This window comes from Cuculus canorus, chromosome 15 (assembly GCF_017976375.1).
Source record: "Cuculus canorus isolate bCucCan1 chromosome 15, bCucCan1.pri, whole genome shotgun sequence".
Lineage (NCBI taxonomy): Eukaryota > Metazoa > Chordata > Aves > Cuculiformes > Cuculidae > Cuculus > Cuculus canorus.
This window is the reverse complement of record NC_071415.1, coordinates 7,815,990-7,832,596: the sequence shown is the minus strand read 5'-3', so window position 1 is coordinate 7,832,596 and position 16,607 is coordinate 7,815,990. Positions and strand designations below refer to the sequence as shown.

The window sequence follows — 16,607 nt, the reverse complement described above, 5'->3', positions numbered from 1 at the left end:
AACAGAAAGACAAACGAGACACTTCCAACTTCGACAAAGAGTTCACCCGGCAGCCGGTGGAGCTCACGCCCACAGACAAACTCTTCATCATGAACTTGGACCAGAACGAGTTTGCTGGATTCTCCTACACTAACCCCGAGTTTGTCATTAACGTGTAGTCGCGGTGGCGCCGCCCTCCCTCTCCGCGCAGCCCCGAGCTCCAGAGCGCCTTGTACATACCGACACTAGTCTTCCGGGATTAGCAGTGCAGACATACACACCCTCACGCGAAACACGCCGACCGCTTGGTTTAGGAGGCCTTTCTATGTCTGTGTCACTCGCTAGCTTGGTTTCCCTAGCTGGAGATGTTTGGGGTTCGAGTTAACAGTCAGTGCTACTTCTAGGAACTGTAGTTGGTGGTGACTATAATAGAGTTTTTAAACAGAAATATACCAAATTGCTACAGTCTTTGTAATTTTTGAACTAGGATGCTGAGATTCCAGTGACCCTAGCTACTCACAAACCATTTCTGTTGAATGCTAAGCATGGTTGATATCTTAAACCGTTGTGCTGAAGCTTGCGATGACTGTGAGCTTGTCTTAGAGGAGCCTTTTTGTTCGAGACATGGATACGTTTGATCAGTGTGGAAAAGTCTGCTTATAGACACGTATTTTTAAATGCATTGCCTACCCCGTCAGCCCGGCTCCCTGGAGCCATCTTCCTCCCCCAAAGCCCGCGCCTCGCCACACGGCCTTTCCTACACTCAGGCATTACGACTCCAGACGAATCCCATGCCAGTTCTTGTAAATCAAAGGCAATTCTTTTTCTAAGCGAAAGGTGGGATCTTTTCTTTTTTTCTTCTAACATCTGGGACAGTTTGCAGTTTTGATACGCTCTGCCAGCGCTCTCATAAATCCCGCTCCTGTTTTTTGCACAGACGCTGTCGAAATTTAACAGCTCTGTAAAGGATATTAATATTCTGCCAAAACGAAACACATTTATAGTCTCAGTTTACAATTTACCAACTGAAAACAAGTCCGCGACAAAAGGGCTGTACTGAGGGCTATTTATAAAGGTAACTTTTCTACTTTACACCCTCCGCTCTTATCTGAAAGGCTCTGAACCCATGAATTTTACAGGCATCTCGATTTACCTGATTTCAGCCCAAATTCCTGGGGGTTTTATTCAGTAATCCAGGACTTTCTACATCATTTCCGAAGTTCTGAATCGCGGGAGACAGTCCAAGCTGTGGGCACGAGGGCAGGGGCTCTCATGGCAGGGTGAGCCCCAAGCCTGAGCACCCTTTGAGTCCCTGGCTGTTGCCCCTCTCGCATTACACACCAGTTTGGTTGGTTTGCCAAAAAAAAACCCAACCAACCACCCATATGTATATTTTCTGAACCAGTTCTAATGTAAATACACATCACTCCATGCCCATAGGGGAAAACGGGGGTGGAATTTTATGAATCACAAGGAATCCTATATAGGCAATTCTGGTTTGTAGATCTTTTATAAACATCAATCTCTATCTTTTGGATTATTTTTTCTTCTTTTAATGATTCGCTGAGGAAAAGAGGCTGCTAGAAGGTCCGGCTACCATCCCGCCTGCCGGGGAGCGCCGGCTGGGGATGCTCACCCTGTTATTAAACTGCAGGCAGTGCCCTTGGTGTGCTGCAAGCCCGCGGCTTCGGGTGCCGACCTGGGCTGGAGGAAACAAAGCAAACCCCAGAAAAACTGCAAATTGTGCCAGATGGAGGAGAGGGTTAGGAGTCACCCTGCACCCGAGGGAGCCCGGGGCACCCTGGCACCTGGGCTGGGTTCTGGTGAGGGTGCTCGTAACCCCAGCACGCGTTTCCGAGGGCGTCTCACCTGGCCACAGCTGATGTTCAGAGCATGTGCGTTCCTGTAACTTCCAAACCTGTCGCTGCACAATCAGTATTACTTCCGTGGTGACTATCTTTACTTGCCGTCGCTGCGGCTCCGAAGCGGCTGTGTCCAGGATGCTGCTGCCAGAGCTCCGCGGGGCGCCGGGGGCCACGGTTGGACGCAGGGGCTGTGCAGGGGAGTCACGTCTTTTCTGTTTGGGACTTCTGTGTGTTTTGGGGTGACACTAATGCATGGAGCAGAGCTGGGGGCCCGTGGGGAAGCCAGCCTGGCACACGGCGTGCTCAGCCGCGCTGCCAGGCAGCTCCGGTGCCGTGGGGGAAGCTTGTGCCCGTCTTTGGGATCTGTAGGGCTGAGGGCTGTGCTCCAGGGAGAGCTTAGCAAAGGCCAGGTCCTGTTTGCAGGACTCATACCTCCAGTGTTTCTGGTGTTGTCCGTCCTGCTACTTGCTAAACTCTTCTTTCAAGGCTTATTTCCAGGTGACCTTTTTCTCCTCTGGAGAAATGGAAAATGAGCTACTCCTGGCCCTGCGCAGCCGTTGAGATCTGTATGAACTCTTCCAAGGAAGGGCTGAGTGAAAGCGGCTGACTCTGCCGTGATTTAATCTTCACTATCGGATGGGGAAAGCAGCGCTTTGGGAAGATGCTCCGAGCTGAGAGGCTCCCGGAGAGCCCCGTCAGTCTCTGGGTGCTCTGATGCACGGATAAAGCCCAGTAAGACAATATGTGCACACTGCCAGCACGCGGTACACTGTGGACACACCTGCAGTGACAGAGCGGGGGGAAAGATCCCCCAGGGCTGGAGGGGTGCGTCCCGACCGCTGGCCTTCCTGCCAGAGGGGGTTCAGCTGTGCTTCTGGTGTCTCACACCTGGCGGTGGGGCTGCGGTGGCACCCAGAGCCCCACAGCTCCCCAGGTGAGGCAGGAGGGACCTTAGCGGCAGGACAAACAGCCACCCCGCCGCAAAGGGTGGCAGGTCCTGGCTTTCTCTCCCAGGCTGGATTACACCTGAAAGCTGCAGGTAAGTGGAGTTCAGGCTCCTCGGGTGGTTTGCCCGTGGGGAGGGATGGATGATGCAGGGGCTTTGCTGCCCCTTTGCTGTGCTCCCGGCAGCAGAACCTGCACGGCTCCTGCACCCAGCAGGGGCTGAGCCGCAGCCCAGGCTTTGCAAGGGAAAATATGTGCTGGGTGAGGGAGACACAAGGGAGGAGGGCTGAGGCTCCTGGAGGCAAAGAAATACCTGCTTGCCTTTACCCACTGGGTAAGGATTTCTTTCCCAGTGCTGGCATCTGGAAACATGCCAGGATCCCTTGGAGTGGGAGCAGATCCCCACTCCTGTCTGCACGGATATAGAGCAGCAAACGCCTGTGCTGCCTGGGTGTGCCCAAGTCTTTCACTTGGACGATATGCCAAAGAAAAGGAGGACTGTGGCTGTTTGTCGGGGCCTTCCGCAGCCGTGGGGGAGCCTGCTGGGTGCTGGCACTGGTGGAGCACGGCTGGAGAGCCTGCATGGCACACGGGGACAGTGGGAGGGAAAGGAATGGGGAACCTGAGCCAGGGCAGAGCCTGGGTTGGCTGCTCGGGCTCAGCCTGAGGGATCGCCTGGTTCTCGCGGTGCGCAGGGCATTACTGAGAGCTGGGAGCTCCAGGCAGGCGAGGAGGGAAAGGAAACCCTGATCCACTCCGACTCCACTGTCCTGTAGCTGCAGGTGGCTGTTTGGGACACAGCCAGTCCTGACCCAGCCATTCATTACACAGCAGTTGAGGATGAGCCTGTGCCAGGGCTGCCAGCACTGCTGCACTGCCCAAACATCCCTGTCCTCCAGCCAGGGCAGGCTCGGGGGCTGCCCCGGTGCGGTGCCGTTGGCACGTGGCGGGGGGACCTGCTGCTGCTGCAGCTCCTGTGTCCCCTAACTGGACAGCTGAGCAGCCTTCTTGTGATAAGAGAGCCATCACCGAAGGAGTTATTGATCCATTTAATCCATTTAATAAATAAATGCGAGTTTGCATAGTGGCCAACCTGTGTAGATTGTCTCAAAGACGGGAAAAGGAGTGAGGGCAGTAGATAACACTCTGATGATTATTAAACCCAGGAGCTCTAATTCAAATGAAGACTCAGGGTGCTTCCTAGCGCAGAGTACAAGGATCTGGCTGTTCAAAAGGCAGGGCTTACATCTGGGGGTGGAACTCGCTCACACAACCGAGTGCTGCAGCTTCTCGGCTTTTGCAGAAGCAGGCGAGGGACTGAGCCTGCAGCAGCAAAAGAAGTGACAAGCATCTTGCTCCATGCATGGAAGTGTCATCCAACCTGTTTATTTCTGATCAAAGTGGCAATTAAAACAAAGAAAAAAAAAAAAAGCAAATGTTTATTGTTGAACAGTTTGTGTTTGTGAATTTGATTTCACCTGCAAGTATTTGATGACTTTTCTACATCCTAGACTCCCTGCTACGTGTTGTCAAAGGATTATCATAAAGACCTCCTTTTAGATGGGCATATACTCTTTATTCTATTTGCTGCATGTATGAGGAAAATAAAATATATAATTTTAAAGAAGCCTTGAGCCCTGGATTTCCTTTGCCCACGCGGCTCCGATGGTGTGGGGGGCAGCTGGTGGGCTGGGCATCCTGCAGGGTCCTGGCCATCGGGAGCTGGTTTGGCTGTTGGCCACTTGCGTGGTCACCCCAAGGGGTCCTGCCGAGCACAGATACGGCAGTGAACGCTGGAATGGTGCAGCTTTTCTGTGGCAAAGATGCCTCTCTGTGCACCTGGAGAACATTGCCAAAGAGAGCCTGCCTGAGAGCCGGGCCAGTTTGGAGACCCACAGCTGTGCCTGGGCTTACAGGCACAGTGGAGACCAACTGGGAGGGAAGGTGGTGCTTGTTTGGATCTTCGGCTGATTGCTAATTGAGTCAATTAACACTATTGCAGATATTCCTCCCACCACCCTGAGAACACAGGTTCCCAGTCCCCCTGTCTCAGGCAGGGTTGGGTGCTGTGGAGCCTCTGTGGGTGCTTAGCACAGCCTTGCCCTGCAGTGAGGACGGGAGCAGAATGCTCGGAGCGTCAAGGCTCTGCAACATTCCCTGTGCCTGCATGTGCTCCTAGTGAGGCTGCAAAGGGTTTCCTGGCTGAGCATGCTGTTATGTGGCTTTCTTCTTGCTGGCATGGAGAGCTGCATGGCACATCCCTGCTTTTGAGCAGTGAAGAAATCTGTTTTTCTACAAAACGCCCTTGTGAAAGCTCATGAGCAAGTGAGGAAGGGCATTTCCTTCTCCCTTTGGGGGCTTCAGCAAGAAGATGTCTTCATCTGTCCCAGCTGGTATGGCTGGTGGTCACCAGTTACTGCCTTTTCCCTGGGAGTGGGAAAACCACAGGGCTCAACTGTGGCATCTCTCCTCCAACACCGGACGGTCCTGCTGTGTCCGTCTGTCCCCTTCCCCCCTGAGCAGCAGCCCTGCTGCTGGCACTGCTGCCCCTGCCCTCTGAGCCCCCGCCGTGGGCTGTGCCGGGAAGGTCTCTCACATTCCCAGCACAGCGTTTGGTGGGGTTGGTTGGGCCCTTCCCCAGCTTCGTTGACGTGGCCGTTCCCAGCACGTCGGAAATGCTTCTGTGCTTCAATTATCCTGGCTTGTGTAAGTGAAACATTTGGTTTTGTGACACTTTCCTTAATTATGGGAGCTAATGACAAAACCATTGTGACAAATGACTCAGCTTTTGATAGAGAAGTTAATTAATTCTGAAGTTAGAGTCTCCCTTGGAGTATCTGGAAAAACCCAATTAAGAAGTCCGCATCCCCAGCACCGCATGGGCAGCAGAAACCAAAGCCCCGCGCTATGCCGGGTGAAATCCTCCCCAGCGCTGTGTGGGGACAATTCGCTTGGAGAGAGGATAAAGGCCAGTCCTCAGCCCAGTGTTTGCGCCGTGGCCGTTCCTCCATCCATCAAAGGCTTCGGGAGGAACACAGCCTCATTAATGTTTGAGTGAGTGACCAGAAGCAGCTCTGCGTTAGGCTCTGACCTTCAAGAGCTGTCTCCCTGAAGCCATCTTTCATCTCTCTCATTTGCATTACAATCCTGTTTGCCTCATTATTTGTTATCCACTTCTTCTTCAAAGAATTTAAATCAAATCAATTTAATTGTGGTGGGTCAGAGCAGCAGTAAACCTTTTACAGTGCCTCAGCATGGTCCGGCTGGACTTGGACAGCAAAATATCTTTAAATCTACTGTTATTTGTTCTTTTATCACTTCTGGAGTACTGGTGCCTCGTAGAATGCCTGGGAGAAGCTTCCTCCTTTCCCTCCATCCCATGAAGACGTGCTCCATGTGGAGGCTGGTCCCTGCCTGACCTTGGGGAAGGGGTTCCCTTGGCAGCCCGGGGTCAGGATGGGACCATCGCCGGCAGAGCCGCTGAGCTGGTGAGGTGCCGAACCACACACAGCACCCTGCGCCCTTGGAGCCAGCATGGAGCAACGGGGTGGAACCCTGTGGCACTGCTGTGACGTTTGCTGCCCAGCGCCATCCCCATCCTCCTGGGCTTGTCTCGTCGACGCGGGGTATCGCTACAGTGGGAAAAAAAAGCAGATGCGATGGAGGGACGCAGCAGAGTGTGCAGCCGGTGCCTGCGAAGGCAGAAGTGTGGGCAAAGTCGCTCGGGCTTTAGCGTGCGGCTGCTGTGAGCACACTCACCTGGGCCTCCTGCGAGGCTGCGTGCTGCCCGCTAGCCCACGCATGACCACCCCTGTGCTCCCTCGCCATCTTCCCAGAGAGCAGAGGCTTGATAAGAATGGATTTCTGTTTCTCTGCTGCTATTCCTGTTGCTACTGAACTGTGTAAGTCCTGCACGGGCTCACACCGAGGGAGCTCGTGCCTCGAGCGCTCGGGCTGGTGGCAGCTACGGCATCGCGCGCTGGTGTCACAGCCAGGAGAACATCCCTGCGCTCGCGTAAGGACACACCAGCCTCACCACTGGAGACCCGTTCAAGCCAGCAGATCGCAACCAGCATTTCCAAAGCATGTGCAGATATAAATAATCCCCTCGTAGGAGTGGGGAAGGATGAACACGTGTTCTCGGGAGTCCTTATCCCCTCACAGCCCCCGGGAGCAGGGAGATGAAGTGAAGACTAGGCAAGGCTGGGGCTCAGCATCTCCCTGCATTGCTAATGACCTAAACTCGCCTTGTATCAGAGCCTCTCTTCCTTCAAGGAAAAAACCTAATCCAGCGAGGGATTATTTCTGACTACTTACTTTCTGTCACTTTGCCAATTTAAATGCAGCAGAGCTTTCATCGCTGGATTTGAAAGGACAAAACCCAACAGATCTGAGTTTAGGACATTTCTGCCTGCAAGGACAGCTCTTTTTTTTTATTTTTTTGCACAAGTTGTAAAATCAGCATGGGCTGATTTCTATTATTTCTTCCTACTTTGCCCAGCTCGGAAGGGCCCAGGTCCATGAGCGGGTGGGTGGTGATGGATAAGGCAGGGAACAGCGAGAGGCGGCTGGGGTTGGAGCTGGCTGCAAAGCAGGGTGCCAGGCTGTGCGCACGCTGCTTCCAGGGGCTGAGCTTCAAAGCGGGATGGCAACATCCTCAGTTTTTTGTTGGCTGGAAACCTTAGTGACTCCAGGTACATCCCCTGGAGCAGCAGCTCCAGGCTCACTCCTGGGACTGCCTGCTCCGTGCAACAAGTGGAAAAGGGGTATAAGCGGTGCCCCCGCCACCAGCCCGTGTGAGGGCCAACACGATCCAACGTGGACTTTGAATCTGTTTGAGTTTACTTTGTTAAAAGCCTAGGAAATGGTACATGTGCACTCCGTACACACCTACGCACACTGTGTTAAAATAACACAATTAAGGCTGCAAAATCCCCCACTCAGAATGCAATTTGCAGCCCCTTCGCTGTAGGTGTGAGATATCTTTGCTGCCTTCCCCCCCGGCCGCCTGCCTCTGCGCAGGATGGGGGCCGGGCATGGTGCTGGCGTCAAGCTCTGCCCCACGCGCCGCGGGCGCTGGGTGACAGGCGGTGGGAGCGCGGGGGGTGGCAGGACCAGGCAGAGTAATGCCGCGGCAGAGGCGGCTGTCCCTGAGAAGCGTGGGCTCTCCACGCCCTGTGCCACCAGCGTGGTACCCATCGGTCGCTCGGGAAAATCCCCCAGGTGCAGCCGCAGGCGGGGCTCACCTTGATGTGACGCCAAGGTGTGACTGTCGGGTGTGACACCAGAAACTGGGAACTACAGCCCCTCCTCAAAAAATGCACCAAAAAACACCCCTGTGACACAGCTTTGGATCTGCTGGAATGGGATCAAAGGAGGCCCACAAAGATGATCCGAGGGCTGGAGCGCCTCTCGTAGGAGGACAGGCTGAGAGAGTTGAGTTGTTCAGCCTGGAGAAGAGAAAGCTCCGGGGAGACCTTAGAGCAGCTTCCAGCACTGAAAGGGGCTGCGGGAAAGCTGGGGAGGGGGTTTTATAGGGGCTTGGTGTGACAGGATGAGGGGGGAAAGTTTTAACATTGGAAGGGGAAAGATTTAGATTAGACATTAGGAAGAAATTTTTCACAATGAAGGTGGGGAGGCCCTGGCCCAGGGTGCCCAGAGCAGTGGTGGCTGCCCCATCCCTGGAGATGTTCCAGGAGAGGTTGGATGGGGCTTGGAGCCTCTGATCCAGTGGGAGGTGTCCCTGTCCATGGCAGGGGGTGAGACTGGATGGACTATGATGTCCCTTCAGACCCAAACCATTCTATGATTCTATGAAGACCTAAAAGCCTTTTCATCCATTTAGGTGGAACTGGGTGGGCTTTGAGGTCTCTTCCAACCCAATACATTCCATGGTTCTGCGCTGCTGGCCACAACCCCGAGTCTCCATTCTTGCCCTCATCAGAGAGGGCCGTGGGCCACCAGTGCGCAGGGCACCACGGCTTTCTGGGTGGGAACACTGGAACGGTAGGAGCTGGTGCTGTGCAGCCAGGACAGCCCGGGCTCTGCCCCCACCCGAGCTCTGAGCAGAGCCCACGGAAGAAAGCGGCGTGAGCCGGGGCTGGGAACTGGGTGAGACGCAGCGCAGCGTTGCAATCAGCATGCTCAGCCTAATGAGATGCACAAAGGAGGTGATTTAAGGTTGAGAAGTGTGCTTAATTTCCACATTTCTTAATTTCTCAGTACCGGATTTCTTTGTAACCTTCGTAATTTTCTGTTTACATTTTTGGGAGTAAATAACTGGCACCTACCTGTGCGTGCATACAGATGAGAACTGTGGAAGCACAAGCTATCTGGTAAATGATTTGCTTTCCTGTCTCACCCGTAGCCCTTAAAAGACTTAATTTAAGAGGTAGGTATATTATGGGACTTATTCAAAAGGTCGCATGAGTCATAAGCTCATCCAACTGGCTGCAAAAATGTTTGAGACGAGGAGACAGCAGAGGCACAGGGAGAGAGTGAGGGCTTAGCGGGTGGCAAAAGCTTCGGATGCGCAACGTAGATGGAGAACACCCCAAGGTGCAGCAGCTGCTTGCTGGCACCCGGGCTGGCTTTGGTGACAAAACCAGCTGTCCCGGGGCAGGCAGTGCCCGAAGGCTCCTGGCAGCGGGGCAGGAGCTGGGGCAGCCCCAGCACTGCCGTGCCCCCGCTGCCCCGGCTCTGGGGGTGCCCTGATCTGGAGAAGCAGCCCCGGTACAGGGGGGCAGCGGTGGGGCTGAGGGTCCCGGTCCCAGCACCCAGGGGCCCCTGTTGGTTCTGGGTCCCCTGGGGCACCCCGGGGTAGGGGTCCCCTGCCTGACCCCCCCCTCGGGGCAGTCCCGGCCCCTACTCCTGTGCAGGAGTCCCCTGCCCTGTCCCAGCCCCCGGGGGGGGCCCTCCTTCCCCCGGGTCACCCTGGTTCCCATCCCCTCCCGGTACCCCGGGGTGGGCTCCCCATTCCTCCTCACCACCGGGTGCCGCTTCCCTCCCCCCCCCCCCCCCCCCCGGGGCAGTCCCAGTTCCAGTCCCTCTCCGCACCCAGTCCCGGCATCCCCGGGTGGGCTCCCCATCCCGGGGCAGTCCCGGTCCCCGTTCCCTCCCAGCATCCTGGGGTGCTCTCCCCCTCCCCATTGCCTCTCGGTCTCCTGGGTGGATTCCCCATCCGCGGCTCCCCTGGAGCAGCCCCAGTCCCCTCCCGGCATCCCAGGGTGGGCTCCCCCTTCCCGGTCCCCTCAGGCAGCCGCAGTCGTCCCCCCCCCCCAGTCCCGGCATCCCGGGGTGGTACTCCCTATTCCCCCACCCCCGCCTCCCCGGAGCATCCCCAATCCTCATTCCCGTCCCCCGGGGTGGGCTCCCCATCCCTCCCCATTCCCGGTCCCCGTCCCACCGCGATCCCCCCACCCCCGGGTGGGCTCCCCTCCCCCGCCCTCCGTCCCGTCCCGGGGCCGCCTCCGCCCCCCGGGGGAGGTGCCGGTCGAGGCGGAGCCGGCGCTGCCCGCGGCGGGCGGTGCGGGCCGGGCGCCCCGGGGCTGGGCGGCCCCGCTGGGCGCGGGGGGGCCCCGGCGGGCGGCGGGCATGAGGAGCCGGGCAGGGAGCGCGGCGGGCGGCGGCTCGGCCCGTCCCCAGCGAGCCGCCGCCGGAGGATGAAGCAGCATGAGGATGTGTGACAGAGGCGTCCAGATGCTCGTCACCACGGTGGGAGCCTTCGCAGCCTTCAGCCTCATGACCATCGCCGTGGGCACCGACTACTGGCTCTACTCGCGCGGCGTGTGCAGGACTAAGTCCGCGGGCGACAACGATACGAGCCGCAAGAACGAGGAGGTGATGACCCACTCGGGGCTCTGGAGGACGTGCTGCCTCGAAGGTACCGACAGCCCCGCCGGGGGGGTCCTGCCCCGGAGTTAAGGGGGGGGACCCCAGCCCAGCGCCGGCCACAGCGTGTTCCCCGGGGCGCTTCCCCTGCTGTCCCCTCCTGGCTGGGCTGCCCCACCGTGCCCCCCTCTGCTTCCCCTCCATGCCATCCCCTCCTGTCCCCTCTCGGGGCTGCCCCACCTTTTTATCCCTTCCTGTCCCTTCTCCCCGGGCTGACCCACCATTACCACCACCACCCCCCCCCATGTCCCCTCCTGGCTGCCCCGCCGTGTCTCCCCCTTCTTCCCCCCCGTGCCATCCCCTCCTGTTCTCTCCCGGCTGCTCCGCTCCGCTCACCCCTTCCTGTCCCTCCCCGGTCCCCTCCCGGCCAGGTCCGGCCGCGGGAGCCCTGCGGAGGCTCCGCGCTGAGCATCCCCGCACCGCTCCGGGCATAGCGGCCACAGGTCCTCCGTTTAACCCCTCGGAGCCCCGCAGCTTTCCCCGGTTCCCGAGGGCCGCGGGCACCGTGTCCCTGGTGCCAGCCCTTCCCCACCGAACGGCAGCGAGGTGCACTGGGGCTGCCCCATCGCGGCTTCTCCCGCGGGGATGCGCCCCACAGCAGCCCCACAGCAGCCCCACAGCAGCCCCACAGCTGGGCTGCTCCACCATAGCAGCCCCACAGCAGCCCCACGGCTGGGCTGCTCCCCTACAGCAGCCCCACAGCAGCCCCACAGCCGGGCTGCTACACCATAGCAGCCCCACAGCAGCCCCACGGCTGGGCTGCTCCCCTACAGCAGCCCCACAGCCTGCCAGGATGCTTCACCACGGCAGCCCCACCACCACACTACTCCCTGACAGCAGCCCCATAGCCTGCCCCACAGCCAGGCTGCTCCCCCACAGCAGCCCCACAGCCTGCCCCACGGCCGAGCTGCCTCACCATGGCAGCTCCACGGCTGGACTCCTGCCTGTCCGGCCTTCCCGCTTCGCCCCGTTGCTTCGCTCCTGCAGCTTCACTGGAGAGGCCACGGTGGCTGCTGCCCTCCTGCAGCCCAGGCCAAGCTTTGGGGGTAGTTTTGACCCAAAACTGCTCATTGGAATTTCTCTGGGCATCCACAGGGTGTGCTTAAACGTGAGCTTGAGCACAGCCAGGTGCTCGTACCTGCGCAGCAAAACCACAGTTGATGGAATCACACCGGGCTGTAACTTTGAAAATCAATGGGAGCAGTCGGTGTGCTGCGTATCGAGGGGTCCTGCCCCACTGTCCTGGGGCGTCAGGCTCCCCCCAGCCTGGGAGCGACGCCTCTGCTGGTGGGGGCAAGCGAGCCGTGGCGGCCGAGCTGCTCCCTCCACGTTAGAAAGTTCTCGGTGAGTCACGGCCACAGATGCAGAGCTGCCCTGCCTGTTCCTGGTGCTCAGTCTTAAACACGTCGAAGTCAGTCGGAGCTTTCTTATTGATTCAAGGAGGGGTTTGGATCATGCTCTAATTCCATAATAAATAATTTGAGATAATCTATCTCCCCTCTCGGGCTGAGGGAGCCAAGGAGGCAGCAGCCAGGGCTGTGAACGATGGGATCGCTGGAGGCATGAGTAATTTCCAAAATTCTTGGTTTTGCTGGCTGTATTTTTTTTTCAGCGAGTGTTTTATGTTTCCCTCACTGTGATAAATCACTGCTTGGGAAGGAGCTGGAGAGGCCCCGGTCTCCTGGGCACAGCGCACTGGGGAAAGGGCTTAAACGGTGCCGTGCCAGAGCTCCGAGCTGAATCACAGCCCCTTGCGCTGAGCTCAGGCGCGGGGCTGGGAGCAGCGGGGCACAGCCTTGCCGTGGGGCTCATCCCTTCCCACTGCACCTTCTCCTTTGGGACGGTATTGCCACGCTGCCCAGGTGGGAGCTCGGCACAGTGCGGTGCCGGTGCTGCTTGGCTGTACCTGTGGCACAGTCGAGGCCTCGCGCTGGGCACTGGCTCCATCACGCCGTGTGTGCGTGGGCAGTGGGGCTGCGGGGGAACGCGGCACCCAGTCGCTGGCTGGGTGGGGAGGGTCCCAGCCGGTGCTCGGGGTGAGCACGTGGGGCTGCGACGGTGCTGGGGGCTGCGACGGTGCTGCTCACCACCCTCCTGAATTTTGCTGGGGAAGCGAGCTGGTGTCTCACAGGCTGTTAACTGATGCGATGCCAGGAAGGGAAAACTTCCCGCTAGCTGAGCTGTGCTGAACTCAAACACATTTCGCCACGGAGGAAGGACAGAGCTGCAGCCTGGACCAAGTCCCCCTTGGAGCTGAGAATGGGTGCTGTGGCTGCTCTGCTGGGGCAGTGCTGGGTGCTGAGCCCCTGCATCCAGTACTTTTATGTCTGATTCCTGCTGGCAGGGCCTTGTAGTGCCTCTGATTTCTGTGCACTTTTTGTATCTGGCTTGAAAACCAGACAAAGGTTGCCCTTTACCATCCTGTGCTGGGAATGGACGCGGTTAGTCAAAAGGGCTGGTTCTCCCGTGGCGCAGAAGATGCTCTTGGCACCAGGCAGTGCGCTCAGACCACCGCGAGCACCGCAGCCTTGAACTTTCCACTGCCAGAGAGGGTTTGGGGTGTGTGCTGATGGGGGGTCAGGGGGCGAAGCGGCGAGCTCCAGCTGCTCGTCTGGCTGAGCATACGCGGCAGATTATTAAAATGACCGACGTGAGCGCTGGGTACACACTCCGTCGCAGATGCTCTTTAAATCCATGTCAGTCACACACGCGCAGCGCCTGCGTGGGAGCCGCTCGCACCACGTGAGCGGCAGAAGCCCATAGGCGAGAGCGGATAAATCTTGAATGAAGCCGCCGCAGACCGATGTAAGAGACACCCACGCTGGAAAACACAAAGTCGTGGTTGCCTCAACATCTGGAGCCCAGGCTGCTGTGCTGGGATAGCCACTGCTTTACATCACAATGTCTGAATGCCAGTTATAGCTTTTACATCGTGTGAGCATTTAGGAGGTGGTGTCCTGTCCTCCCCGGTGAGGTGTGGCTGGTGTTTATCGGCGTGTCTCCTCTGGGGCTCTTTTCTGTCAGTTGGTTTCCTCTGTGCCTTCTTTGTTAATATAAAAGGTAGAGAAATGCACGGCACTTTGAGGAGAAAGCTAAAGTTGAGAAATAGGCTGCTTAGGCATGTGTTGGTTGTCGGCAAGTAAAAGAACTTTGGTTTTCATCAAACATAATTAAATTCAGCATCATTAAATGCAGGGAGCCTCCTTGTCCTCCCTGCTGCGTGGTATAGATTGGGACTGGCTCCATGGCATCATGCGGAGCCGAAACAGGCAGAAGTAGAGGGAGGATTTGGCCAAGGCTGCTTGAAATATCATGGTTTGAGGCAATGTGGTACTTTTCCTTTCCTCCTTCGTTTCCCTCATCAGAATGAAGTGCTCTGGCATTTCTGGCAGACCACAAGTGTTGCTCTGCCTGGCTCCCTCCTGGAGGACGCGGGGTGTCCTGCCATCCCTTGGGGGTGTCCGCTGCTGGGATGGGATGCGGGGTGGTTTGCAGGGGACGCAGGGCAGTTTGCAGAGGACACATCTGCCCGTGGCTGCCCAAGGACACAGGGACCCAAGGCCGTTCCTCAGCCAAGCTCTCCCATTCAGACCTATCCCAGCCCCCTGCCTCCAGTCCTCCCCAGCAGCATCGACACAGCCTTCACCGTGGGGATAATTCCTCCCTGCCAGACCTGGAGAGCTTTGCTTGAGTCTTGTTCTTTTTTGTGGGGATGCTGTCTAGGTTAACCCCTGATACTGTGAGTGTTGTCAGCTGAGCCCTACAGCCCAGAGGGCCCTTCTGGGCCATTTCTACACCTGACCTGCAAACGCTGCTTGGCTCCTGGTGCGCTGTAGGTAGATGGTCAGTCCTAGAGGCTTGAGCTGAGGGTGAATCTGCTTTGTCCCCAGGCCAGTTGTTGCACCTGAAAGAGGAATGAACCCCTCAAACTCCCTTTGAACGTGAGAAATAATCTCTAATACTTGTCTCGCATCACCACGCAAGCTGGTTTTCCTTTTGTCTGCGTGTTGGTAATCTGGTTTCACACCCGTGGGTCACCTTAGCCCTCTGAGCTACAGCACCCCAGGGAGCTCCCACACGTGGTGATCCACCGTGACCCCCAGACCCTCTTGTTCTGCCGGGTGTCAGGGTATCATCTCCTGCACCGAAATGACTCACTGTCCCGGTCCCTAACTGTAAAACCTCAGCCTTGCCTATAAAAATGACCGTGACTAAATGATCCCCTCGCCCTGGGTTGAGTGGATTTGCCTGTGTCCCTGCTCCATCTCCATCATTAACATTGCAGTCAGTCTTCTCTCTGCCGTTTACCTCTTTAACCCACAATTATTTCATGTTTTCTTTAATACTCTTGATAAAGATGTCGTTATAGCTCAACGCTGTTCTGGTAACAGGCACTCCCATGTAGAAACATCCCTCTGGCTGACAGTGTACGACCTCTGCAATCTGCTTCAGTCCCTTTAATAAAGCGCTGTTGATTCTACATGATACTGGTCTTATACTTCTTCAGGAGAGCTAAATCAAATACTCTGTGGAGCTCTCAATGTATTATGTTACCTATTTCCTTTATCAACTGAATTTGTAACCATATCAAGAAGAATTTATGAAGTTTGTTAAATCCATTTTCCGCAAGGCTGCTGACATTTACCTCATCCGCGGCTCCTCCTGCTGCTGCCCACCTCATGCCCAGGCGATGCTGGGGGCTGCATCTCCTTCCACTGCCCAGCACCATCCCTCGTGGCATTCAACCAGCTTTTCCTCTCTTCTAGAAATCTAACCGAACGCTAACGTTTATTGAAACCCAATTTTGATCTTCAGAAGTCTTCTCAGCCCATTCTCTGGGTGCTCTGGGGAGAAAGCTCTCTGGTCCTACCAGTTTCGTGTTTACATGTGATAGTCGCTGTTTAGCATCCTCCCGAACTCCTGGTGGAATACAGGAGTCTATTTGTCTCCGAGCACAGAACAGAGGTAGCTGATGAATAAATAATTGTGCGTCACTGCCGCTTCATGACTGACACTCGCACCGTCATGATCTGGTAGTGATTTGTACCAGCGGTGAAGCTCCTTTCTTCTAGTGTGACTAAAGAATTCCTCCTTGTCTTGCTCAAACCTGTCCAGTGCAGGTTCATTTTAAATTATCCCAGTAGCTTCTCCCTTCAGCCACGTACGTGTCCCAACTGCTTCTTCCAGTATCAAAAGCCCTCATTTTTATTTCTTTAGTTGCCGGTTTCGGTTGCCCTTCCGGCAGGCCTGGCAGGAGCCTGGTGTGCCAGGGAAGCACTCTGCCCTTGCTCCGGAGTAGCAGTCGTGCTCCTGCATTTACATTTTCCTCCTGTTGGTTTTGTCTGTGGTTGCTTTTGGCTCCGCTGAGCTGAGCTCGCTCGCACCAAAGGCATTAAACCAGGCTGGAAGCAGCTGCCCCTGGACAGCCACCAGCTCTTCCCCTGTTTTCAGCTCCTCGCAGCCCTTCTGCATGAGGCCAAGCAGAGAATTTCCCCAAGGTGACAGCAATATTGTTTCTGTTAGAAAGTTATTATCTTTAATTTTTAAAAGCGCCAAGCAAATGTCCCTGAGATTGCAATCATCCATGATAGAGCACTTTTTCTCGCTACTCATTATAGGTGGGTATTTAAGAAGCTGCTCATCCTGTTCCTCTGTCTGGTTGGTGTCTGTAATAGATTCTCATCAACAGCCCGTCTCGCAATTGAGCACTTCTCCACGGTGCTCTTGGTCCAGCTCTGCGGTGATGCTCTCTCTGCCACAGCTGCCAAGCTCTCTGTAGGGATCCAGGCTGCCCCCCCTGCCCCAGCCCCCCGATCTGGCAGCCCCTACACGTGGCTCTGTCCTGGGGATGCCAACCAGCTCCGGCACTGCTGGTGAGGACAGTCCTGGCGTGATGGCTGTGCGGAGAGGACCAGCGTGGGCTGGAGG

General features: G+C 56.6%; 2 protein-coding genes across 2 annotated transcripts in view; both read left to right on the top strand.

Annotated features, from left to right (window-relative positions):
* Positions 1–2,965, top strand: part of PRKCB (protein kinase C beta) — a 128,241-nt gene extending 125,276 nt beyond the window's left edge. The window contains exon 17 of the mRNA XM_054080432.1: positions 6–2,965. Within this exon, the coding sequence (XP_053936407.1) occupies positions 6–158 (153 nt within the window). The 3' untranslated portion in view covers positions 159–2,965. The remainder of the gene's footprint in view (positions 1–5) is intronic.
* A 7,367-nt stretch (positions 2,966–10,332) lies between these two features.
* CACNG3 (calcium voltage-gated channel auxiliary subunit gamma 3) overlaps positions 10,333–16,607 on the top strand; it is a 33,850-nt gene continuing 27,575 nt past the window's right edge. The window contains exon 1 of the mRNA XM_054080792.1: positions 10,333–10,671. Within this exon, the coding sequence (XP_053936767.1) occupies positions 10,461–10,671 (211 nt within the window). The 5' untranslated portion in view covers positions 10,333–10,460. The remainder of the gene's footprint in view (positions 10,672–16,607) is intronic.